General features: G+C 32.6%; 3 protein-coding genes across 6 annotated transcripts; 1 reads left to right on the forward strand and 2 right to left on the reverse strand.

The window, feature by feature from the left end:
- Positions 1-21: 21 nt before the first annotated feature.
- Positions 22-21,941, reverse strand: PrBP (Prenyl-binding protein). Of its 2 annotated transcripts, none has more exons than XM_081976103.1 (3): positions 21,937-21,941; positions 3,299-3,512; positions 22-527 (listed from the first exon to the last, which is right to left on the reverse strand). In XM_081976103.1, the coding sequence occupies exons 2-3, from the start codon at positions 3,502-3,504 to the stop codon at positions 272-274; spliced, it is 462 nt and encodes a 153-aa protein (XP_081832229.1). In that variant the 5' UTR covers positions 3,505-3,512; positions 21,937-21,941; the 3' UTR covers positions 22-271. The 2 variants fall into 2 exon arrangements, with proteins under 2 accessions (XP_081832229.1, XP_081832228.1); XM_081976102.1 differs by lacking the exon at positions 21,937-21,941 and adding an exon at positions 3,632-3,769.
- On the forward strand, positions 3,902-18,716 carry anchor (integral membrane protein GPR155 homolog anchor). Of its 3 annotated transcripts, none has more exons than XM_081976093.1 (14): positions 3,902-4,218; positions 4,317-4,474; positions 4,535-4,824; positions 4,880-5,220; positions 5,280-5,401; positions 7,654-7,819; positions 7,879-8,118; positions 8,175-8,383; positions 8,440-8,579; positions 8,634-8,738; positions 11,220-11,382; positions 12,567-12,837; positions 12,889-13,190; positions 13,240-18,716. In XM_081976093.1, the coding sequence occupies exons 2-14, from the start codon at positions 4,389-4,391 to the stop codon at positions 13,430-13,432; spliced, it is 2,628 nt and encodes an 875-aa protein (XP_081832219.1). In that variant the 5' UTR covers positions 3,902-4,218; positions 4,317-4,388; the 3' UTR covers positions 13,433-18,716. The 3 variants fall into 3 exon arrangements, with proteins under 3 accessions (XP_081832219.1, XP_081832221.1, XP_081832220.1); XM_081976095.1 differs by having other exon boundaries at positions 12,576-12,837; XM_081976094.1 differs by having other exon boundaries at positions 11,223-11,382.
- Positions 18,758-25,674, reverse strand: LOC145726843 (ubiquitin carboxyl-terminal hydrolase MINDY-3 homolog). Its single transcript, XM_081976101.1, has 8 exons — positions 25,463-25,674; positions 24,554-24,690; positions 20,370-20,684; positions 20,153-20,306; positions 19,809-19,946; positions 19,600-19,759; positions 19,385-19,544; positions 18,758-19,330 (listed from the first exon to the last, which is right to left on the reverse strand). Exons 1-8 carry the CDS (start codon positions 25,566-25,568, stop codon positions 19,184-19,186), a joined length of 1,317 nt encoding a protein of 438 aa, XP_081832227.1. The 5' UTR covers positions 25,569-25,674; the 3' UTR covers positions 18,758-19,183.
- Between the last annotated feature and the right edge of the window lie 991 nt (positions 25,675-26,665).

Below are 26,665 nucleotides of genomic sequence, written 5' to 3' on the forward strand. Positions count from 1 at the left end.
GTAAAATAAACGACAACAGTGTTTATTGCAGCATTACAGTATTTATTGACTCCATATGCTACAAATAAATTGTATTGTTTAAGTCATACAATTACAAAAAAAACTGCCACAATACAGTTAGTAGTATTCTCTGTGAGTAATAAATATACTATCAATCACTTTTACAAAAGCCTTGTGAATTGTTGGTGTTAAAAGTTTACAAATGCATTCATATGGAATGAGTTACAATAGTTTTCATCACATATAACAGTCTACAAAATAGAACTAAATATCACACATAATATAGCTTCATTCTAGAAGTGCAAATGAGCAAGTCCCCATCGAAATATTTGGTTTCAACGATAACGTTTCCGTTCAGAACTGACGCGGGCATCATCTGGGATTCGGGTGCGGCTTCCATAACTGACTGCCATGTGTTTGTCGATTCTGGCATAACAAAACCAAATTCAAAGTTCCATTCTTCAAGTAGCCTTCCCTTAAATAGTACTTTTTGTTCCAGACGAAAGTCTTGAAGCGGCTCTTTGGTACTGAAACAATAATGGACTAAGTAGTGTTACTCAGATGTCTATCAAATTGCTATGTAGTAACCAGTGACAAAAAAGTCTGATTTTGTGTACTAAATTAATTTTCTCCACTGGTTTTGCAATTTAAATAAATTAGACAATAATAAGAGATTTCTGAAATCTCTTTCATAGAAGAATTTTTTTGTAATTGTTGCTAACATGTGTTTATAAACCGAGGGGTAAACCGCTGAGTAAAATTTTGTACACTAATTCCTAATATGCCAGTAATGGCCACTAATTTCTTGTAATGCCCAGTAATTGCTAATAATTAACCTAACCCAACCTAGCCTAACAATACCCACTAACATCTTGAATTATCACAACTGGAGAGTCTAAAAAAAACCTTTTTTAATTAAAAAAAGTAAAAATAAGAAAATATGCGTGCAACGAATTAACCGGAAGGGAATAACCTGTATATTTTTTCATTTTTGTATTCTACGTCAAATTCTAGACATATTTCGTGTATTAATTTCATATACCTATCTATATCAGTTTCTGAGATATTTACCATTTTATGTGAAATTTGATATTTTCGGTCTCCAAAACATTTTTAAATTATACATATCAGGAAAGGTTTTTTTCTTGGTTTTTGTGTTTTGTCATGTTAGACAAGGTTTGTTCAAGGAATGGGTGCAGAAAGACGTCAAAATATATAATACAGTGTGGTCAAAAAATCAGTTCTAAAAAAGGACAGAAAGCCTAGTTTTTCAAAAGGAACACATTCTTATAATTCTGTCTGATTCTCTGTTCAAAATTAAAGAAGTTTCTTTTACACCACTTATTTAAAAAAAATCACTTTTTAAATTGATACATTGAACCACCCTGTAACTGTCAAAATAACCGAATTAATTTAGTCAAAACTGTCTTTATTGTCACACACAACACTTTATTTTTATTTATATGTCAATGAATAGAAAATAAATTGGGCTTTCAAAAAAATATGGCCGCCTGTGTTGATAGGTTGCTTCGTTTGGCCGCCAGGGGGCTGTTACCGCTCTAATATCCATAAAGGATTTTTTTAAATCAGGCAGATAGCCCTGATATTTGGCACAAACCTAGCACAATGATTGCCAAATCTAGGGTAGTTGCAAAAATGTAGAAATACAATCATTAAGGTCGATTTTCGCTTGGACTAACTGGCCAACCTAACGCGGAAAACCCATTAGGATAGAGGCGGTGTTTCAGGCAAATTTGACTCTTACGAAAATTGTCATTTCCAAAAACAGTTTTTCAAAAAATTTTCAAACATTTCGTCGTGGTAGATCTAGTAAGTCACGTGACCGTGTTTTAATTTTCTATAGTCAAATTAGCCTTTAACCAGTCAAAAAATGTTTGTGGTGCATCCTGTCACTAAACCGTAAATAACACACGTATTTGTAGCACTTTGTACATACTTCTATATGTCGATGGACAGCAAATGAAATGAGCTTTCCATTGACGTATAAAAATCGATTGGTTAGCCGTTTGCCCAAGCGTTTGCCCGCTAGAAGGCGTCAACGTTCCTTTTGTTTAATCCTCAAAAATTCGCTTAATGGTACTATTATTGGTAAAGTTTTATACGTCAATGGATAGCCAGTGAAATGAGCTTTCTAAAAATACATCAACTGGGGTTAATAGGTTGGACGGTTTGGCCACTAGAGGGCGTCAAAGTTGACTAATTTTTTGGTGCATTTTTTTGTTCAATAACTAGCTTTATTTGCTACACTTAATATAAGCTTTTATATGTCAATGGATAGCTAATAAAATGGGCTTTTTATTGACGTATAAAGTTGATTGATTAGTTGTACGGTTTCGCCGCTAGACAGTCAAAATTGTTGAAAGTAAAATTACAAAATTCATAATTTTTCCTTGTTTTCCAATGGATTTCATTGAAATTACCAAACTTTATTTATTTTATTTATGTTTATATTTCAATGGTAGATGTATAGAAAAAAATAACTCGATTATATTTTTTTATAATTTAGACCTTTTCAATTTTATTAATAATACTAATTTAATGCCCAGTAATGTTGCCAATTCCCAAGTAATGCCCACTAATTCCTGCAGTTTGTACATTATATATTATAAACCAATTTGTATAAATGGTGGCAATGATATGGTAAGTTTAGAATGTGATATTGGTGGATTGGTGCAATGCACAATATCCTAAACATTCTGTAATTTTAAATTATTGATTTAGTTTTTGTGTAATTCCATTAGTGATATTTTTGGTAACTGAAAATGTCTACCAGTAAATAGGAACACCAGCTCATATTTCAGTTGATGGAATATTTGCAGGTGAAAATCGAATACATTAAACTTCTGTTTTACCCTTAAGATATCTTTTCAAAGTAAATAGGTAATTATGTTATTTTATTTGCATTGTATGCAATATATGACAATTTTGAGAGCTAATCTCAGACATAAGTGAATGTCAATATAATGTCATGGTTAATGTCCTCACTGTCACTTCTCCTAGGACAGAGAGTACAAATAACATTCAGAGCTACATAGATCCAAAATATAGGTAGGTTCTTGAGGAGTGGTCAGTAATAAAACAAGGACCAAATTGCTTGAACACTTGTATTGACACAGGATATTCTCAGTCATACAGGAGAACTGAATGACTGAGAATATCCTGGGGATGTTGTGTTGTGACAAATGTTTCTGATAGGCTTCCCATGCTCTGTTTTTTGCTTGCAATTTTCTGATGAAGAGGAAATAACGTAATTTACTCTAAAATAAGAGAAACTTACCTAAAATTAAACTCTCGAGATATAGCACGACATTTAAGGATGGATTTGGACACTCTGGCTTCATGTTCAATATTGGGCAGGCTAATATCTTCCCGGCCTTGCCAGAATACTTTACCAGTGTCCGCGTCACGCAACACAATCCAGTTTACCTGGAATGCATTGAAGATTTTCTCAGCTGGATTCTGTGGTAGTTCCTCTCCACCCATTCTAAATTCTATTACCAGACCATTATCATTTAATGTTTAACACTAGTTTTCAAAAGATGCGTTTGTTCAGTTTGCAGACTTTTAGTACAGTTTTAAACAAATTAAAAATAAATAATAAAGTTCTCACCTCCCAACCTCACCTCATCATGTTATTGTAATAATATGACAGCAGGACAAGTGACAAGAGTACGTATGCAGTTCAATGCAATGTCAGTTTTCTTTCAAATTTACTATGTGCACGTGACGTTCCTTCAGATAAGATGCAATATGTCACGTGATCAAACACTTAAAAACAACAAATGGAAAAACTAAATGTGATTTGAACAGAGATTTTAACTAATAATAACAATTATGTAGTTCTTTGTACTTAGGATCAAAGACCTTTTTTAGTAATCAATTCAAACAACATAATACCCTCCAAACTATTGTTTTAGTAACTGTTATACGTAATAAATAAATAACTTGCTTTTATCTAAGAACATTCCAAGAAGAAGAGAAAGAGCCTACGTGACTTGTCAAACAGTCAATCTATCAGCTGTTCACCAAGGTCAAATTGTGCGGCTAATTTGTGTTGCCAATTTTAAAGTGGTAAACCCAAACAATGACTTAACTTACATTTTACGCTCTAATAACGTTTATTATCGACGAGTTTTAACAAAAATATCAATTTTCTTACGCTCTATACCAATGGACAATTTTAATAAGGCTCAAGAGGTTGGTAAACAAAGAAATTGGAATTTCCATTGTAGACTATGTAGACTATTGATTTTTGCCACCTACGTTAATGATATATGGATATATTGCTTTTTCAGAAAGTATTTAGAACCTTTTCGACTCTGCCTGAGTGTGTAAAAATTAATCAACTGTAAGCTGAAAGACACAAAATGGACCCAACTGCTGCTCCAATAGGAGCAGCCATAGAAAATCTGTATCCAGCTTTAATGCAATGTTTTGCTATAATATTATGTGGGTATGTTCTATTGCTCCTCAGGATTACTTTATATTCTAATGATTATAATTGTGGTTTTAGTTATGCAGCTGGGCGAATGAATCTAATATCAGAAACAGAGGCAAAAGGAATGAACACATTTGTGGGGACATTCTCCCTTCCTGCTCTAATATTTATGTCTTTGGCTGAACTGGACTTGACTTCAGTAAACTGGATGTTTCTGCTTTCAATTTTAGTAGCCAAGAGTATAGTATTTTTTGCTGTGATAGTTGTAACTGTACTTGTTGGTAGGCCTTTAAATCTAGGCAGAGCCGGTATTTTTGCAATATTTTGCACCCAGAGCAACGATTTTGCTATAGGTTACCCTATTGGTGAGTTGTAAAATTAAGTTTACTCAGAGAGTGTCATAGAGAAATTTGTTGTCAGTGGCTGCATTATACAAAACAACCCACCCAGAATATGCGTCTTATCTTTATCTGGTTGCTCCAATTAACTTGGCAGTTTTAAATCCAGTTGCTTTCATTCTTATGGAAGTGCATAAAAGACGCATCAGGCAGTCTGATGACCAAGAAATGCTACTAAACCAAGAAATTGTTTCTATAAATGACAGTTCAGGGAGTAGTGGACATAAAAAACGCTGCAAAATGATCATGTCAGTGATGAGAAACATATTTTTCAACCCTATTATATTTATGACCATTCTGGGAATTGTGGGTAACTTCATATTCCATCACCAAGTTCCTGTATATTTTGGAGGAATTTTAAATGTAATCTTAATGCATTTGAAGGTTGGCAGTTTGTAATAGTGGTATTTTTTATTAATTAGGTGCTGGGTTCAGCTTTCTCAGCCAGCTCATTATTTCTACTGGGCTTGCGCATGGTTGGGAAAATTTACAAAATGACTGGAGCAGCTTTAGTGGTTCCTGGAATTTTAATTATGGTTAAATTGTAAGGTTTTACTCAATTTTATAAAAGCTTTACTCAGACCAAGAAATGGCACAATTTTGGCTTAAAACTCTTAGTTGAGAGAAACTGAACTAAAAAAATAAATTGCATAATTAATAAAACAATGTGAGATAAGCATTTAATTAAGAAATTACTTTCAGATTCAACTCATACTATAAAAGAAAAATATATCAAGTGTTTTTAAAATAGATGCAGAAACAATGATTACAAATTCTATATTAAATAAAACTAAAGGGTGTTCCTCTGGGAACTGCATTGATCTGTTATAGGTTCAAAGAAATAAACTTCTGTTACCAACTCATCCAAAAATTGTACATTACAAGTTTTGTAAATCTTCTCAGAATTGTTGAGAATTGTCAAAAGCTTCTAGAGATATTCCTGACATATCAGGAGCTTCTAAATACTACTAAATAGCTTCCATAATCTGTCAGTGGCCTCTACAAGTCTCCTAAACTTTCTAAATGTTTTTAAAATTGCCAGGAGCTTCTAAAATTATTTTAGAAATTCTAGAGGCTTGTAATTACTAGTAAAAAGCACCCACAAATTTGCCAGCTGTTCTACAGGTCTCTTAAACCTTTCAAGAATTGTTTTAAGTTATCAGAAGCTTCTTCAATTATTTTGGAAATGCCTGATGCCTCTAAATCTAGCTGAAAAGCTACCAGAAAATTTCAGGAGCCTCTACACATCTTTTAAACCTTTTTTTAATTGAGGAGGTTTCTAGAATTCCTTTGGAAATGCCAGAGGCCTCTAAATATTACTGAAATGTTTCAAAAAATTGTCACAAGGTTCTACAAGTTTTGTAAATCTTCTACAAATTGTTGAGAATTGTCAGAAGCTTCTAGAGATATTCCTGACATACCAGGAGCTTCTAAATACTACTAAATAGCTTCCATAATCTGTCAGTGGCCTCTACAAATCCCCTAACTTTCTAAATGTTTTTTAAAATTGCCAGGAGCCTCTAAAATAATTTTAGAAATACTAGAGGCTTGTAATTACTAGTAAAAAGCACGCAAAAATTTGCCAGCGGTTTTACAGGTCTCCTAAACCTTTAAAGATTTTTTTAAAATTTTCAGAAGCTTCTTCAATTCTTTTGGAACTGCCTGATGCCTCTAAATCCTCCTGAAAAGCTCCCAGAAATGTTCAGGAGTCTTTACACATCTCTTAAACCTTTTTTTTAATTGAGGAGGTTTCTAGAATTATTTTAGAAATGTCAGAGGCCTCTAAATATTACTGAAATGTTTCAAAAAATTGTCACAAGGTTCTACAAGTTTTGTAAATCTTCTAAGAATTGTTGAAAATTATCAGAAGCTTCTAGAGATATTCCTGACATGCCAGGAGCTTCTAAATACTACTAAATAGCTTCCATATTCTGTCAGTGGCCTCTACAAATCCCCTAACTTTCTAAATGTTTTTTAAAATTGCCACGAGCCTCTAAAATAATTTTAGAAATACTAGAGGCTTGTAATTACTAGTAAAAAGCACCCAAAAATTTGCCAGCGGTTCTACAGGTCTCCTAAACCTTTCAAGAATTGTTTTAAGTTATCAGAAGCTTCTTCAATTATTTTGGAAAGGCCTGATGTCTCTAAATCCTGCTGAAAAGCTCCCAGAAATTTTCAGGAGCCTCTACACATCTCTTAAACCTTTTTTTTAATTGAACAGGTTTCTAGAATTATTTTAGAAATGCCAGAGACCTCTACATATTACTAAAATGTTTCCAAAAATAAGAATTTCTAAGCCAACAAAGAAAACATTTTTTTATTTTAAATGACGTGTGTGAGGTATATCTGCTAGTAAGCTTTACAATAAAAATGAAATCAGATTGTTATAACTTGGTTTTTAAAACTACTTTTTAGATGAGTTTTGAAAGTTTCACAGAATATTATTCCATCTATACTGTTCCACACTGTATTCCAACAAACTTTAGATGGGTGTTGGGGTATTTAAAGTTAGTAAAATGTTCTGTGAAGCCAATTAGCATAGTTATTTCTTTCAGTTCGTTGCTGAAACTTATTTTAATTAAATTCGAGTTTCAATAGATAATTTAAGTAATAAACTCTAGTTTCAGAATTTTTAGTTTGATGTCGAAATTTAAAACATTGAGGAAATATTAGTTAAATTTTGATCTCAATATTAAAATCGCTATTAAATGTTTTTTACGAGTTTTAAGACAAAATTAGAAGCATTTTTCTAAGTCTTTTTAACATAACATTACAAAATCCCATGTTTTAAAACAGAATTGTACTGCCAGTAATCAGCAGAGAGGTTGTGAATATTTTAAAAGCTGGCTCGAATAGTTCAGAAACTTTAGATCTGAGTACCTACGGGTTCTTTTATGGTACATTTCCGACTGCTCCTGGAGTATTTGTTTTTGCTACCCAATACGTCATTGATGTGGATTTGGTAAGTTTTCTGTAACACGCTTTATAATGCTAGTTTGAGACATTGAATTAACATAATAGATCGCTACCGCTATGGTTGCCTGTACTTTTATCAGCGCTCCCTTAATGTTTGTTTCCGCAAAAATGATTACAATTACCACATGCAACCCTTCAGAGTATGTGAATCAGTTGGACGAGTTGACTTTGGATGTCAGTATTCTGGGTGTTATGGCCTGTATTTGGGTTGTTGTGGTGTTTATTTTAACTAAGAAAGTGTCGAAAATTCCACACAAAATTACTACATGCTTGGTGGTCTCCCATGTAAGTTTTCTTGAAAACTATCAGCAGGATATGGATAATTAATTTGTACGCTTAAGTTTGTAAGTTGCTTGGGGGCGATCCTGTGGAACACCATGAAACAAGACCCAGGGAATCGAAACTACCTTCAGTTTTCTCTTTTCACGATTGGAGTGTACAGTTCGAGGATTTGGACCGCCATTTTGGCGGTAACTTTACTGTTCCTGCAGTGTAGAAGTCTCTGCTTTGTTTTAAAGCTGCAACCATTTTTTTTCGCCGTTGGATGGGGGTTTGTTTTTTATTTTTCCTGGTTTTTATTATTTTTATTAAAGTACTAATTTGCAGTCTACCTCTTGTACTTTCCACAGCTTTATTAATATTTGACAAGTCCTCAAACTTGCCTTATGAGAAAAGAAACCCTAACTTTACCTATGGGGCCTCCCAAGCCATTGTGGCCGTTTCATTACTGGTTTTATGTTTCATTAGTAAGTTTCTCTAATTAAATTAATTTATTGATTGTGAAATTTATTGTGTTGCAGTTACTGCTGGTTGTTTGATTCTACATCAGCGTTATCGACGACGGTATAGTCGATATTTGGACTTAACGAATGAGCTTGCAAACGATTTTGATCCACAAATAAACCGTAAGTGTGTGTATTGTTGTAGACCTAACTTTTGTTCTTAAACGCTTTTAAACTTCTTTATTTATATGAAAATTGATCTTAAGATAGTACTACAATGTTTGCCAAGGATTCTACAAAGGTCATTTAGCTTTCTCTATTATTGCAATACAAATCACTATAAGTACTCGCTCTCTAATCGTCTAATTTAAATTTAAATTTCTGAAAATTATAATAAAGTAGTGTTTATGTGATGATCAGGTCTAAGTAGTAGAAATTGGCAAACAATGAATTTTAGAATTATTACTCATTTAAGAAACTTTCTCTTCTTCAATAATGCCAGTAATTCACATATTGAAATTATTCTGTTTTTAAAATTTGTTTAGCTAGTCAATATACAGGGTGGTCCAGTTTTAAATGTCAATAATTCACCAATCCATAGCCAATTAAAAAATAAGTTGACATTCATTATGTCATTTTCCTGAAAAGTGCCTGAAAAAAATCGTTTTTTTTTTGTCATAACTGTCAGACCGTTGGAGCAATATTGATCCAATTTGGAACAAGCACTTTATTACACGTTATTACGGTCAAAGACCCAAAACTAACCCAACCCAACTTAAAAATTGTCTTGGAAACGGAAAATTCACTTAAGAAGTTTAAAAAATATTATTGTAGCCAGTTTTCATAGTTTCCAGACAAACTAAAAGACTTTAGTTTTGAAAATTGAATTAGAAAAGATAAAAATTTCAGAAGCTTAAAAGTTGTGTTTGTAACCAGTTTTCATGCAAATCGAGAGACTTTAATACTAAAAATTGACTTGTAGACATAAAAACTACTTTTTCAAGAATTTATTACTACAAATTCATACATTTAAACCTTAAAAATTGACTTGAACCCCAAAATGTGACTGAACTAATGAAAAGTGACATCAGAAGCTTAAAATTTGCATTTGAAGTAAGTTTTCATAATTTGAAGACAAATTTCAATATTTTAGTCTTGAAAATAGTCTTAGATGCAGGACATTGACATTAGATTCTTGAAATTTGTCTTGAAAACGAACTTTTCGTGCTTTTTACTTTGCTTTTCATTTTCTTCGAATTCTGGACTATTTTTAGTGCTTCAAAACTGCTTTCAGCTTGGAAAATCGAGTTTCAAGACTATCTTCACCAAGTTATTTTACATAGCAAACTTAAAAAACAATTTTTACATTCTTCATAGACTTAAAATGGCATTCCAAGCTTTGTCACTATTAAATCGACTTCTAGACACCTCAGTGCTAAAAATTCGGGTATTTCTTAATAAACTAGACTGTTTTTAGTGTTTTAAGGCTGTTTTCAGTGCCTCAAATCGAGTTTCAAGACTATCTTTACAAAGTTTTTGACTTATCAGGCCTAAAAGCCAGTTTGTCCACTGACCATAATCTTGAAAATGTTATTTCAAGCTTCTTCACTATTAAATTGACTTTTACACTCATAGGTGCAATAAATTGTAGCATCTCTAAGAAATTCAGACTGTTTTTAAGACTGAAAAATCGAGTTTAAGACTATTTCCAAAAGTCAAGTTTCTTCAGTAATAAAAGTAAAAAATTTTGGTACCAAATGCTACAATAATAGTCTTGAGAACTAATTTTTAGAAATAAAATAGTCCGAAAATTTAATTTACTTCTAGACTTGTTGTCCAGTCCAGAAAATTCAGCTGTACACCAATTAAAGTCTTGAAAATATACTTTTGGACTCTCTTTAGTCCTAGTAAAGTCAGTTCTAGCATTAAAAGTCAACTTGTATATTATTTTTAGTAGTAAAAAATGAGTTTCATGCACAATACAATCTTTGTCTTGATTTCCGGACTTTTTTTAGTTCTTGAATGCCAGTTTCAGACACTCAACCAGGATGGCACTCTGAGAAACCGAATCATAAGACCATTCCTAATAGTAAAAAGCAAGTTTTTAGACTATTCAGTACAAATTTGGACTTTCACAAGTCTTGGATGTTCAGTTTTAAACTATAAAACGATTTTTAAATTGAAATTTGGAGGACTGTATCTTCCTTAGGAAACGTTTTTCAGAAAAATGACATAATGCAAGTCAACTTATTTTTTGATTAGCTATCAAATGGTGAATTATTGACACTTAAAACTGGACCACCCTGTATAGTTTTTAAAAGTGCTCTGATCTCCGATGTTTGGCTTTGCTATATTGTTTATATTTAAATTTCTCCATTATTTTTTCCATATTTTATTAAGTTACTTTATCTATTTAGACAGTTCAGTCACTTTTGAGTGTTTTATTTGCTTCATCGGAAAATCCCTTTTTTCTCCTTCTTTCTATTTTCAGAGAATTTATAGCGTAAACCAGGTTTTCTGAAACCTAATGGTTTGTAAAATAGTGAGAAAGCAGTTATTGAAACAATTTGGAACAAAAAATCTTAATATCGTCTTAATATTACTAGTACTTAAGTGATGTTATTCTGAGTTTTATTTTACTAACCACATAATTATCTTTGTCAGAAGAACCAGCACCTTCATCAAACTCTTCATGTTGTACCGGTAATGCATCAAAAACAGGAAAATGTGCCGGTTTACCAACAATCAAAGAAGGTCGTTGCGAAGACCGGGATATTACCAGTCCCGTGGTAGATATCGAAGATTTAACTGCTGAAAATTTCAATAAGTATGTTCAATACCTAGTACAGGGTGGGCAAATAAGCGAGGTAAGCGGCTGTACCTCCGAAACTAATGATCGTAGAGAGTTACGGTAAAAAAATTTATAGGATAAGTAGGCAAGGGAAAATGCTGGAAATTATTTTCAAGTTTCCAAGATGGCTACCAGAGGGCGTTTGCGCCATCTTGAATTACATAAAGTTACGTTTCTTGTGATTTTCCCCAATGAATGTAACAAAAAAGTATTTGCGTTTTAATGTTAACTTAAAGTCGAACATTTTTTGAAAAAAACATTTTTCTCTATCTTTCGAAATAAAGTGGTGGGGGGTATTTGAATGTTGTTTTAAATAAATGCCTGTAACTTCGAAACGTCTTTAATACATTTGGATAAATTTGGTATCATTGAAAAGAGCATTTCTTGGGCTTTTAGGTTCCTTCTGATAATGACAGTTGTGACCTAAACGGCCGCCGATAGAGGGCGTTATTTGATATTATAACCAAAATAATGGATTTTCTCAAAAAATTTAAATGCAATGATATGACTTTTTGTAGACTAGAAAATAGACAAATGACAAAAAAAGAAAAAAAAATATTAAGATGCGGTTTGCGCAGGCTTATTGGTTAGTCATTTGTCTATTTTCTAGTCTACAAAAAGTCATATCATTGCATTTAAATTTTTTGAGAAAATCCATTATTTTGGTTATAATATCAAATAACGCCCTCTCTCGGCGGCCGTTTAGGTCACAACTGTCATTATCAGAAGAAACCTAAAAGCCCAAGAAATGCTCTTTTCAATGATACCAAATTTATCCAAATGTATTAAAGACGTTTCGAAGTTACAGGCATTTATTTAAAACAACATTCAAATACCCCCCACCACTTTATTTCGAAAGATAGAGAAAAATGTTTTTTTCAAAAAATGTTCGACTTTAAGTTAACATTAAAACGCAAATACTTTTTTGTTACATTCATTGGGGAAAATCACAAGAAACGTAACTTTATGTAATTCAAGATGGCGCAAACGCCCTCTGGTAGCCATCTTGGAAACTTGAAAATAATTTCCAGCATTTTCCCTTGCCTACTTATCCTATAAATTTTTTTACCGTAACTCTCTACGATCATTAGTTTCGGAGGTATAGCCGCTTACCTCGCTTATTTGCCCACCCTGTACATCCATTTATACAATTTTAAAAGTGATTCTAGTCGTAGAAAGTCATCAGCACAACCAAATGAAAACATTGTGGTTGAATCATCACTGAACCCCACCAATAATGCCAGCACAAGCTGTGCAACCAAATACGGTTGCCAAGGACCTCAAAGGGAAGCATGTAAAGCTGTGGTGGGTCAGTATCAACAACCGATTGACGAGGACTTGGAGCCGATTGAAGAAGATCCAGAATCTCATGATCCACAAATATTGAGACATACAGTTTTGTTGATTTTATTGTTATGTAGCATGTTTGTCGTAAGGCTGTTCAAACGTCTGACTTTCGTTTCCTAATCGTTGTTTTATCAGGGACTGTCGCTGTCAGTTTGGACATTGGTAATGGAACAAATGTCAGGGATTTACGTGGAGCTGTCGTTTTTGGATGCGATCCTCAATTTCGGTCAAAGCATCCTGGTGTTTGTAATTTTCGGCCTGGACGTTAAAGAAGTGGTGCTACCTATTGTGAAATTCTGGAGGAAAATTTGGTTCGGTGCCAACACTTTGACATTACCAGCTTGGGATGAACTGAGCCCGGAAACCAAACATGTTTGCGATCAATTTGTGACCCATCACTTAAATAACTGCAAGTCGGCTATTGCTGTTGATAGAAGGTTGTAAAGTCCCACAACTTTGGTTTAGAATACATGAATGCTGTTTTAGGTGGAGATTTACAACGTACAGACATGTTTTTACTGGTACCCAATTTATCGATTGGTTAATCGACGTAGGTTTGGCCAGGGATCGAGTTGAGGCTGTCAACTATGGAAGACATCTGATTGAAGGTAAAGTGTTGAAACACATTAATGGTGTGTACCATTTTTACGACAGAAATCTGTTGTATTCTTTTGTGTGACGCGGTTAAGTATTATTATTACTTAACCCTAAAAAAAGTATTTTTTATATTATACTTTGACTCAGGATGATCTAATAATTTGCGCTCAAAATAAGTTACTTATTTTGTGATGATATACTTATTTTGTATATGATAGAAGTGATTTTATAATGTTCCTTAATTAACTTAAATAATTAATTGAAACTGTTGCTTTACATGTGCTGAAAAAGTACAATTTTGCACCAAAGACACGTATTGCCAGTTTTAAAATTTTAATGGGTAATGCTATTGCATTGCATAAAGTTTCTTCTAAGCATAACTGATGGGAATTAAATTCTCAAGGTTGTTTTCAATATTTTAGATTTTTTAATTTTATTTATTATTTTTAACTAAGGGTTGTATAAATAAAAAGCTATAAATTTAAGTAATTGGCACATTTTTTTATTAGCTCAAAATTCTTCTTGTTAATATCAGTTTTGTTCCCATGCATCTGGGGCGGTTTAGTAGATTTTTGACAAATGGTGAAAAACACTACTGGAAACAAATGCAGCAAAGAGGTTAAGTCTGTCTAAAAAAGAAAACATTTGCACGTTAATGTGATGTGTTTTGCTTTTAATCTACATCAGAAAGGCTCTGTACCGGGTGACCCAATAAGACTGTTCCTCGGACATATCTCAGAAACCGTACGTCGTATAATTTTGAGGTTACAAAAATTACTGGGTAAATTGGCCATAAAGAATCGCTGGAAAATATTTTCAAGTTCTTAAAATGATCACCAGAGGTGCCAACTGCCATCTTAAATTTAAAAATTGCATTTTCTATAAATTTTGCATAACAAACTGCTAAGTTTTTGTTCACATTTTTAAAGAGAACCAGTTTATCGAGCATTTTCGTAAAACACAAAAATTTCAGTTATTTTGAAAAGAAAAATTGTGGGAGGTGTTTAATTGTTTTTGTAATAACCTGTTGTAACTTCTTAGCGATTTGACCGATTTTACCAAATTTGGTATCATTGAAAATAGCATTCTTTGGGCAATAAGAATCAACCAAAATATTGTTGATTTAGTTGAATCCTTTGCCGCCAGTGGGTTAGTTATGACACCATGACACAAATTCCAAAAAAATCAAATGGAATGATATGACTTTTTCTGTATGAAAATGTAGCCAAATAACTTCCAAATAGGCCAGTGCAAACCGTTTTTTAAAATCTTGTTTCTAAACTAGAATAATGGGAAAATTAAATAAATGGAATTTTGAAGGCCAATCATCGCGCGGTAAGTTTTCTAAAACTAAATATCAATTTAGCTACAAGATGAATAGGATGTTAAGACACTTGTGAGTCTAAATAGAATTCATTTAGGCATTATAAAAAAATATTTATTACCATAATATTCATGTTGCTTCAAAAAAGGACTAAACGCATCCTGAACTTTATATAGAAGTCACTTTAAAATTATTCTTACCTTTAGTAAAAAGTAAGGCTAAAAACCCAAATCAGTATGCCATATGCATATTCCACATTTTTTTATTTTTCAACCATATTGCAAGAAATAAAGAAACACTTTACCCAAAATGCTGGATTTAAGGCATCAAATTTTACAAAAAAACTTTATGAATGGTTCCGAAATATGTGCAATTTGGATATAATATACCTATTTGGGTTTTAGGAATACTTTTTATATTAAAAGTTAGAATTAAAAAGTAAGAATTTTGAGAGTAATATTAAAGTGATGAATTTACCATGTGTTTCGTCCCTTTCAAGCAACATGAATGTCCAGACGATATATGTTTGTTTTAGATGAAGTCTATTTAGACTCACAATTCCTTCTTTAACATCTTATTAATTTTGGAGCTAAATTTTTAATAGTTTTAGCACATTTACCGCGCAATTCTTGGCTTTCAAAGATCCAGTAATCTGATTTTCCCAATATTTGAGGTTAGGAACGAGATTTTAAAAACCGGTTTTCACCAGCCTATTTGGACGTTACTTGGGTCCTTTTTCATAAAAAAATTCATATCGTTCCGTTTGATTTTTTTGATTAATTTGGAATTTGGGTCATATTATGAAAACTAGCCCTCTAGCGGAGTAAGATTCAACTATATTATGGTTGATCCTTATTGCCCAAGGAATGCTATTTTCAATGATACCAAATTTGTTAAATCGGTAAGAAGTTAAAGCAGGTTATTACAAAAACAATTGAACACCCCCCATCATCTTTCTTTTCAAAATAACTGAAATTTTTGATTTACGAAAATGCTAGATAAACTGGTTCTCTTTAAAAATGTGAACAAAAACTGAGTAGTTTGTTATGCAAAATTTATAGAAAATGCGTTTTTAAAATTTAAGATGGCATTTGGCACCTCTCGTGGTCATTTTTAGAACTTGAAAGTATTTTCCAGCGATTTTTTTTACCCCAAAGTCATACTAAGAACGGTTTCCGAGATATGGCCGAGGAACAGTCTTATTGGGTCACCCGGTAGATAATAATAATTGTTGGTCCTTGTTGTCGTTGTATAAACAATATGGATGGCATTTGTTTTCAATATCAATTTCAATAAACAATTCATTTTTCGAACTAATTCAATTGATTTTACTTTTTATACTTTTACTGTTTAAACTAACTTTTATTACAGATTTCTTGTTATAAATCTTGTTCTGCAAACTTGTTATTTGTTTTGCTGTTGTTAAAAGAGTGGAGAGTGGAAAATAAGTTCTGCTTTTCACAGCCACTTTTGTTTTTTTATTTAATTAGGTACTAGAAGAAAACAGTTGTTAATGTTTTTAAAGCAGGTACAAACTATAGACAAACATTTAAGGGCATTTTGTATAAATAAGGGACTGGACTAATAATCACAATAAGGTATTTCTGAACATTTTTAAAGTCTTTAAATTTGTTGGAAAATTCTTCAAAATAAATGTGAGAGCAAAATAATTGCTTGTTTGAGCAGTTGTTTTCTTCAAATTGAATATTTCGATATTAATAATAATTGCTTCGTTGTCCTCTGAAAAAAAATTAATAAGAATGTTGGATGTTGTCACTATTTCAAATACACGCACAAATTTCAAATTTCGACCTATAACAATTTTACAAGAGAGATATTAATGCGTTTTAAATTCACAAAAAAGCAAACTAAGATTGGCAATATTATATTATTAAGTAACCATTTTAATTGTAGGGAAGTTGATAACTACTTATGGTAGATTATAACTAGAGCCCGGATTTCTAGAAATTTTGCTTTTTGTAAATAATAAAAGCAACCAACCTTTGACATCTAATGTGAACGATTTATGCAAAAACGCGTCATTTGGCAGGTTTTGTTGATGCTTTTTTATTCGTTTTGTGCTTATTTACTGCTATTTTTGTATGGTTTAACTAGTTTTTTACAAAACAAGCTTTTCAAGTTTTTAAAAATAAACTAAACTAATAACTGCTTTGACAAAAAAATTGCTATATTGAGATATTGAAGGCTTCTGAACGACAAAAACATGTTGCAAAATGTAAACTGACCAAAAAATTTCCAAATACTCCTGAAGTAGTCTAAAAAAATGTAAAAACATTCCAAAACACTATGAAACCCTCGATGAAACCTCTAAAATGCCTTGCAAAGCTTACAAAGCAGCCTAGAAGCTTCTAAAAGCTTTTAGAACAGTCTAAAAACTTCCAAATGCTTTTCAATTTATTTAGAAACTCTCAAAAGCAGTTTAACAGCTTCCAAAAGATTCTAAAACCGTCTACAAGGTTTCAAATGTCTTAAAGGCAGTCCAGAACCTTTAAGGCTCTTTAAACTCCTAAAGTAGTCTAAAAAGGTTTTAAAACACTACAGAAACTCCAAAATATGTCTAAAGCCTTCCAAAACAGTCTAGAGCTTCCAAAAGCTTTTTAAACACGCTAAAGGCTTCCAAATAATCTTCAACTAGTCTAGAAGCTCTCAAACAATTTCAAGGCAGTCTCAAAGCTTCCGTATGCTTCTAAAGCAATTTAAAAGCTTCCAAAAGTTCCAATTCCCATATCTTAAAAGCAGTCCAGAACCTTAAATGGTCCTAAAGTAGTCTAAAAAGATTTCAAAACACTACAGAAACTCCAAAATGCTTCTAAAGCAGTCGGAAGTCTTTCAAAACAGTCTAGAAGCTTTCAAAATCATTTAGAACAGTCTAACAGATTCCAAACGCGTTTCAACTAGTCTAAAAGCTCACAGAAGATATTAAAGCAGTTTAGAAGCTTCCAAAAAATTGTGTGAACCGTGTAAGAGATTCCAAATGCCTCTAAAGCATTCCAGAACCTTCAATATGCTGTTTAAACAGTCCAAAAATCTTCCCAATGCTCTCAAGTAGTTCAAAAGACTTTTGAATGTTTTCAAAACAGTCTAAAATCTTCTGTACGCTTCTAAAGCAATTTGAAATCTTCAAAAAAATTCTAGAAGTTGAACTCAAAAAAAATGTGCATCTCTGAAAGAGTTTTATGCTTTTTTGAAGAAAATAATTTTGCTTTTTTCACGATTTTAGTGCTTTTTAATCCGTACTCTAGTTATAATGTTTGATAAAGCATGACGCTTTATTTGGTATCAATATTTGAGTCTGCCAAACGTTTAATTCACTTAAAATGGATGCTTTGAAGTGTAATCTGGCTTGCTGTAACCCAATGTTAAACATCTAAAAATATTCAGGTGTTTAACGTCAAAACTGATCCTAAAGTCAAGAAACTTTTTTAAGATTAAAAATTGGAATTTAGTGTATTAAGTATTGAAATTTATTACCGCGCGGTGAATGAGTTAAATCCAGCACTGTAATAATTCACTTATCGACAGCTCGGTTGACTACCTTTTCAGTGTATATTCGAAGCAGTGGCAGCTTTTAAGAATATCTAGCTTCTCAGTAAAAGGTAAAAATGACATAAAATAATTGGAAAACTGTATATTATGAACTTTGAAAACATTATTAGCTCAAAAAGGAAAACCATTAATATCTTTTTAATCAGTTTATTTTTGTTTGAATGAATTGACCTTTGCCCAAAAAGTTCTGTTTTTTTTATTACTCTATTAATCAAATTGTGCAGCCACATATCTATAGAATATAAAAATATGCTTAAAAACAGTAAAATCACAAACCTATACACTCAAAGTAAACTTTGAGGTAATTTAAGAAAATTTAAATATTCATATAGTTTTAAGTCAAAATAAGTGTTTTTAAACGAAAAGAATCTGTGAAAACTTTAAAGTGGTGTGATTTCCAAGTCTGACGTAGACAATATAGAATATGGTATAATAATATATAAATTGTTATGAATAAAATGTTTCAGCATGAAAATGACTTTAATTTCCCCAGGAAACCCACATTAAACTACAAAAAATGCAAACAGAACTTTATTAAAAAAAAACATAAAAAGCTTAGAAAGTATGGTGAACTGAACCAGCGTTACAAAATTACAGAGTTGTGACAAGAATCTATGTTTAAATATATGACATTGTTATAATAGCGAAACATTGGCACAGTTGGGGTAAAATAAATAAACATTTAAAATTTTAAATATGTCAATACTCAACAAATATCTATCATTAATTAAAGGCTTTATAACTAGATATTTAAAACAATTTTTTCAACTGTTGCAAGAAATGATAAGACACTTTTTTTGTTGCAGGGTTGTAATTATTAATGTGTTTTCTTTATGTACAAACAAAAACAAAATTTAGCCTGGTCCAAAAAACCAGAAAGCGTTATTAAACAAAAGTGGGAATTATTAGACGAAAAGTAATAAATTAATTATTCAATACGGCTTAGTTTAGAGAGGGAGTTATGCCATCGCACCAGTTCACTTCTATACTAGGCCACTTGGTTTGCAACACTGTTAGCATGGGATTAGATTCGCAAACCGACTTTATGTCCGATTCTAGCAGGATTGCTGAACCAATGTGGTACTGAACCTTTATCAATTCACAATTCAGTTAAGTTGAAAAAAATAATAAAAAACAACTTACTTGACCATTGACGTTGCTCTGCGCCAAGCCGTTGTAATGTACTAAAGTGAACATATCAGGCGTTGAAGTTTCTTCTTTTGGGAAAAATTCCTCCATAAATGCGTTCAAAAGTATTATTCCTAGAGACTCACTGTCGAGTTTCTTTTTCATAATGTTTACGCTGAAATTGAATGATTGAAACACAAAAAAACAACGCACAACTAACCTGAACTTACTACTCAACCTCGCTAACTAAGTCTAACTCTTTCAGAACGTCCTGAAGTTTGTCTGTGCTTATAAAGTTGTTTCCTTCAGGATCAAAGCTTTTGAATACCCTTCGGGCTTGTTCGCTTTTGGTTTCTGGACTAACCAGGCGTCTTTCATCGCTAAACAATACTGGATACCGCATTATTAAAATTTCAAACAAATTAAGTCCTAAAAGTACCTGTTAAGTGAGTATCGGAACCAACCACCCACACTGGATGAGTAGGGTTTTTGTAGAATGAGCCTACAGTGCAATATCTGTGGTATTCCATTACGGTTATAAAGCCCACTTGACTTTGTTTCTCTATGCCTTTCAATTCTGCAAGATTTACGTAATTACAACCAGAAGAAAAGATATAGTCAGTTAGGCAATTGAAATGGAACAGAAGTTATGGCAGCACCTTTTTTGGTTGAACAAAATGCTAAAAGAAAGACCAAATTATGTATTATCTAGCTTGAACTTAAAAAATCGTTCCATTTCAATTGACCTGGAAATTAATTTAGTAAATAGTAAAAGACAATTACTTAGGCCTGCCACATCTTGGTAATGGTCCCACACATAAGTAGTTGCCCTCCCTGTTATCATAAGGTTTATAAGCGACTGACTACCATACCCATAAGTTTCATCAATTAGAGACTCTTGTGAGTCCCCACACTCTGACTTAACTTGTTGTAATCCCTATCAAACACACATAATTCAACTAAAAACTGAACAAGGAAGTGGGGGAACCACCAAACATACCCTAGATAATATCACAGAATATAGAAACAACAACAGCCCGTGTCTCCTTCTTAATATAGCGGTGTGCTCAACATAATACTTTTTTACTTCCTCAAGAGTCGGGAATGTTAATACGCCCAGCTCCTCGTGAAACCTTAAAGGGTCTAAGTCGTTGGACAACTCTGGGGCACTTTCGTTGTCATCACCTTCCACTTTGACCTCTCGCTCACCAGTTTGGCTCTGCACGTGGACAATGCAGAATTTGTCGGTGCAGCATTGTCCGATAATTTCGCATATTGCGTCCACTAAGATTTTACTTTGAAGATCTTTGTCAATCTAGAATTTTATTACATTCTGATTTCAAATTTCAAAAAAGATGTGTTAATAATAAAAAATTAAGCAGCCGCCTCTGATAATTAAGTTAATAATTAGTTATTGTTAACATAGCTCCTGACGTTAAAACTGTTAGTTTCAAATAAATTACAAAAAATCAGGTTATCCCATTAATCTGTAAATTCAAGTGTATTTTTGGTATTCCATGTCAGTTTTTTTAATTTTATTTTTTTGAACTGAGATCCTGAAAGTTAACTTTAAGATAGATATACCTACATCTAGAGATTGAAAATTCTCAGAAATTTATTTTTGGAGAAAATGCCAAGAGTATTTAAGAAAATTATGAAAAAAATACTGATAAATGCACATCAAAAGCAACAATTCAGGCAATGGACCTGGAAATCTGCTACTACTATATGTAGTTGGAGGCAACTACATATAGTAGCAGATATGTTTCTTGAAGGACCCACACTATCAGTAGTCTTTATAGCCAAATTTGACAGTTGGGACGCTAAGGAACACTTTAATACTTTGCTTGTGTTATGTGACAGCTGTAAAAACTGGCAAAACTTGCTCCTGAAAGCAACTGACCTGAAAGTATAGAATGCCAAATAATGTGTTTCTTTGAGGAATTTCACTGCAAGTTGTTTTTACAGCTCCATGGAGCCAATTTGTCAGTTGGGACGTTAAGAAACACCGTGATACTTACGTCACAACTGTCAAAGTTTGCTCCATAGAACTATAAATACAATGTGCAGTGTGATTTATCCAAGCAGTAGAACTACAGTAGATGGCAATAAATCGGCCGATGCACGTCATTGACGTTTAACGCGCCACGTTGCCAGATGTTTAGTTTTTTTATTAAAACCAGGACTTTACATAAATTTTGTTTTTATTTACTTCTCATATAGAAGTTGACACAGTTTTTTAACAGAGAATTTTGAATAACAATATTAGTCAATATTGAGGTGTTTTTAGTCAAATTCTCAACAACAAAAACAGCGTCGGTAACAGCAAAACGGTCAACTAGCAATCTGGCAACAACGCACACAACTCGTTAAACATCGAGATCGAAAAGGTCACGTTTGTATCAGAATTGCGTTGTTAATAAGCGCGTGTGAGAAAGAGAGCGCTACAGGCCACAGGTCGCAACAAATCGCTAAGCAATTGGCGTTTCAAGTAAAGATCGCAGCGCCAGTTGAACTAAAATCGGGCAACCCGTTCCTAACCTAACATTATAAATAATATGACACACTGTCACTTCATGTGCTAAATTCTTAACCAAAACCAATGTAAACAAACAGAGAAATCACAGCTGGGATGCCCGAAATTGTTATTCAAAACTGATCACCAGAGGGAGTATCTCTTATCTTGAAACGCCAATACCTACGAATGCATTTTCAAAACGTCAAAATGACTGATAACGTGTATGGCTCCTATTAGTGCCACCGACCATATTCAGGGTGTCCGGAAAATACGTGTACAACGTTTGACGACAGACTCCTGACGTCAAAATATGTCGATCTAAGCCGACTTAGTTATATCCAAAATTGTCTCGTTTAGCCGGTAGAGGGCGTCAAAAATTTGTAAAAATATTGGTTTTTTACTAAATTACGTGAAAACCTGCTAATGGATTTTAATGAATTTTAGTATGTAGACTAATACTATAAAATGACGTTTTCTAGTAGTATAGTCACCGGCTGTAAATAAGTGGAAGTGTTATAAAAGTGATATAATACGTCAACATTTCTCCTCATTTTTTATATGAACGGCGTTATGACAACCCAGATATTTTTGTCGAGTGACCGGAAGTATTTTGAAGCTATTTTACCTCTTTAATATTTCCCGGTGGATGAGCTGTTTCGCCAGAAAAAAAAAATTTACAATTACCTGCATACATCAAAGTAGGTATAATAAAGTTGAAATTATTTATTGTAAGAAACTAAGTAAACCAAAAACATTACTTAAGCAAATGTGTAAAATGACCGCCATCTTGCTGAATACACTTATCAATACTCTTTAAGAAATGAAATTGTACCCAATATTTTTACAAATTTTTGACGCCCTCTACCGGCTAAACGAGACAATTTTGGATATAACTAAGTCGGCTTAGATCGACATATTTTGACGTCAGGAGTCTGTCGTCAAACGTTGTACACGTATTTTCCGGACACCCTGTATTGGTAATTGCCAATTGGTAATTTTGCGCCACAGCTGCGTGATTTTTGACCGCTGTCAGGTGACGTAAGAAACATATTAAAGGGACAAAGGGTCACAGCCTCACAAAATTTGGGGCTTTATTGAGGTACAACTATCTTGCAATTCATAGTTTCATCTCACTGCTGAATAAGTTATAAAGCTCCTTTTACATTCACTTTAAAGTCAACTTTGTTATGAAATTGGCAAGCTTGACATATGAATGTCTGTAGTGACATTTAGATTAAAAATAATTCCAATTTGACTTCAAAGTACACTTTTAAGTGCGTCAAGCTGCTCAGCAGATGCAAGCAAATTGACCAATCTGTAGCGTAGAACAATGTTTTGTTTACTAGAAATTGAATTTTCCAAGAATTTTTGTCTTTTAAACTTAAAATATGTATTAGATTAAGTAGATATTACGTGTTCGACGACAATGACACTTTAAATGCTAATGTATTTACATCTAACCTAAAATCTTACAGATTTACCGTGTCATCGTAAATGGTAAATAGAGAACTGTCAAATTTGAAGTGATTGTAAATGTAGCTTAATAGTTATAACCAGTGTCACCTGACCTGTAGGGTACCATCACTGTCAAATTTAACGTCTTAAACTATCATTTAACGTCACAACTGCCAAATTTAACTCCACAAAGTTAAAAATAACAATTTGCGGCGTGATTCATCGGAGACGCAATTTACTATTTTATGGTTCTGTTGGAGAGTTTCAATGACCTCATGCTTAAAACATTTTACCGTATCACGGCATGGTTTAATGACTTTTGACAGCTGTCAGGTGACTATGCGCCCGCCACTAAACCTCATAGCATAGCTAGTTCAGTTTGTCAAAATAACTGAATCAAAAGTTTTGGCTTTGGCAACATTGATTTGAATGTAATTTTCAAAGTTTTCTATGTGAAGGTGTTTTAAAAGTCTGAAAAATGTCATTTTTTTCACTTTGTGAAGGTTTGGTGTGAGTTTAAAACGCCGAGACAACTCGTCTAAAATTCCATTACCTGAATTGTTGCACTTTTCAGTTTATTTTTGTAATCTACATGAAATATTAAGCAATATTATTAATTATATCAACTATTTAGCTATGCCATTAGATTAGATGTATTGATACAATAGTAAAGTAGTTAAAAATAGTTTTCAATTTATTTATGCATCATCATGCTTCAAATTTCATAACCTCGTTAATAACTGACAAATAAAAAGAAGTGTAAATGAATATTTTCCCTAAATTACTGATAATTTAACATAGAAGAAATACTTACAAATCTGAGAACATTTGTAAAAGAAAAATCTCTATAATTTATCATTTTCAGTAATTTTTTTGTGGACAAAATTACTTTGGGCCATCTCTATTGATTTAAGTCAATTCTAGAAGCAAATACATTTTTAATTAAATAAATAAGTATGTTTTTAATCTGCAGATTAACTGAGCATCATAAATCATCTTATCACCTGTATACTACCTATCAATTTTATTAGTTATTGTCTATAATATTATTGATGCATTGCAATGATAAAAGTCCTAAACAAAGAGTACATCACCTTTTTTTAACAATATGAAAAAGTTTGCACTGCATTTGATAAGATTAAGTACTTCAAAACACTTAAAATTAATGTGGTATTTAACTATACAGGATACATCAATAAAATTGACCTTACCTTTTCCCTGAAGGTTAAATCCTTATACTCCTGGAGCAAATTTTTGATTATGAATGCTTGTACAGGTGCAATAATAGCACAAGGTCCCCCATCTGTCTGCTCCAGTGCACTTATTTCATTGTTGCTGAAGTAGAAGCCTGAAAAGTGAGTATTTATTTACCTAGAAACATGCCATTGAGATGCTAAAAAAGGAATAAAAGTAATACATTATGTGAGTATTTGAGAAAGTTTAGGAGATCACTGAATTTATTAATTTTTTTTTATTTGTTTTATAGTTCTAATTACATTAAGAAGTTGACATATTAGAAAAATGAATGTAATGGTTTGAATAGTTTTGTACAATCAAAGTTAGCTTTTTGGAGCCATTTATTAGCTTTTTTGTATATGTAATATGAATTCATTTCTTATCAGTAGGATTATGGTGACACTTAACTTTCATCTTCATGTTGTGTACAATAGTATTTTACTCAAAAAATAAAAATACAATTAATTTAAAAACCCCAATTATGTTAGTGGATACATTTGATTTGACAATTCAGATGACTAATTATCATCAGCCATTAAAAACTATAAATAAATAACAAAACCACTCCCAACCAATTAGATCAATGGGAATAACAATGTTTAATTATTTTATTTCAAAAATCTACAGAATAATCACGTTGGTAATCAATTAAAATTCTATTCTATGAGTCTATAGCAATAAATGGTAAGATAATAAAGGGCACTTCTTCAATTGGCAAACTTTTAATAAGATTTAGGACATTTCTTATTTATTTCTGACAGTATGATTGGACTACTGTACGTAATCAACCGTATTATTCCTAAATACTTGTTAAACATTTATAGCAGGTAAAACCAGTAAATCAGGCCTTTTTACCGCAAAAAAACTACAAAAAACAATCTTACCTTGGGACCAACGTCGAAAAATGTCCTGTTTGATTTCGGCGCCCCACAAAAGAGTACGGAGCCCGAGCAGTTCCTGTTCCACCGGGGACGGCAGGTTTTCAGCCATTTTTGGAAAAAACTGGCTCCGAATAGCTGGTTTTTTGAATTTTTAAATCTGAATTCGTAACAAATTTCCTTCGACATTACAGGTTAGAAAAAAAATGTCGGATCTGTCAAAGTCAATTGAAAAGCGTCCCACTTCGAAATGTCATCTGTAAGTAATAATAGAGCTGTTTTACATGAAAGGTGTATTTGGATTTGATGGAATGTTAACCTGAGATTTAATCTGTTGTAACAGTACACAGACTATTTCGTTTTGTCAGAATCAGTTAACTTGAAGTACGTAGACACTTCAAACTAGTATAATAAACACTTTAGTAAACACGCCAAAACCGCGTTATTGTGCTTCGAGAAAAATCCGATTAATCAATAAATTCAAGACTCATCTGCTAACCCTCATATAAACCGAGCTTAAGTTAAACTGTGGTGCTGATAGTGCTGATACTGAGCAATTTTTGTCAGTCAAAAAATCAACTTAAGCTTGGTTGGTTGTAAAAACTAAATAAGATTTGTTTAAGACACACACTGTTAACTGTTAATACAACTAACTTAAGCTGAGCTTAAAGTACGGCGGTGCAAATGGCAGTAATCCGGTTACTCGTTGATTTGAAACCGGTTATAATCCATAAGCTTTCTCAAATTTGCTGTAAATTTTAGAAAGCCCCTATCTGTTTTGAGTGAGAATTGAGAAAGTGAGTTAATCTCGGGGCGCCCAGGGAAAAAATGGGGGCCTAAACGGATTTAGGCCTTTCTAACCTACAAATAATGTGAACAACAAAAACAAAAAGTCTAATAATTTAACATACTTTCGTCCCAGTACTTATTACTTTATGATGGACAGAAAACACTCACAAACAATCTCTACTGTTTAGCAAAATTGTAGTGGGTAGATGTGGTTGTCATCCACATATTCAACAATCATATAGGAAAAAAATAGCACAAATATACCAAAGCTTGAACCTAACATGAGTTAAAAACCAGGAATGTACAGGGTACAGGGTTATGCTCAGGAAAAAATGTATTTTTTTCCGAAAAGTAACTATCGGATGCCGAAGACTTTTTTGGATCTTTCCCTCCGACCCATCTCTAATTTGGACTCTTCTG

The sequence above is a fragment of the Ips typographus genome, linkage group LG3 (assembly GCF_016097725.1).
Source record: "Ips typographus isolate SLU linkage group LG3, UJ_Ityp_2.0, whole genome shotgun sequence".
NCBI lineage: Eukaryota > Metazoa > Arthropoda > Insecta > Coleoptera > Curculionidae > Ips > Ips typographus.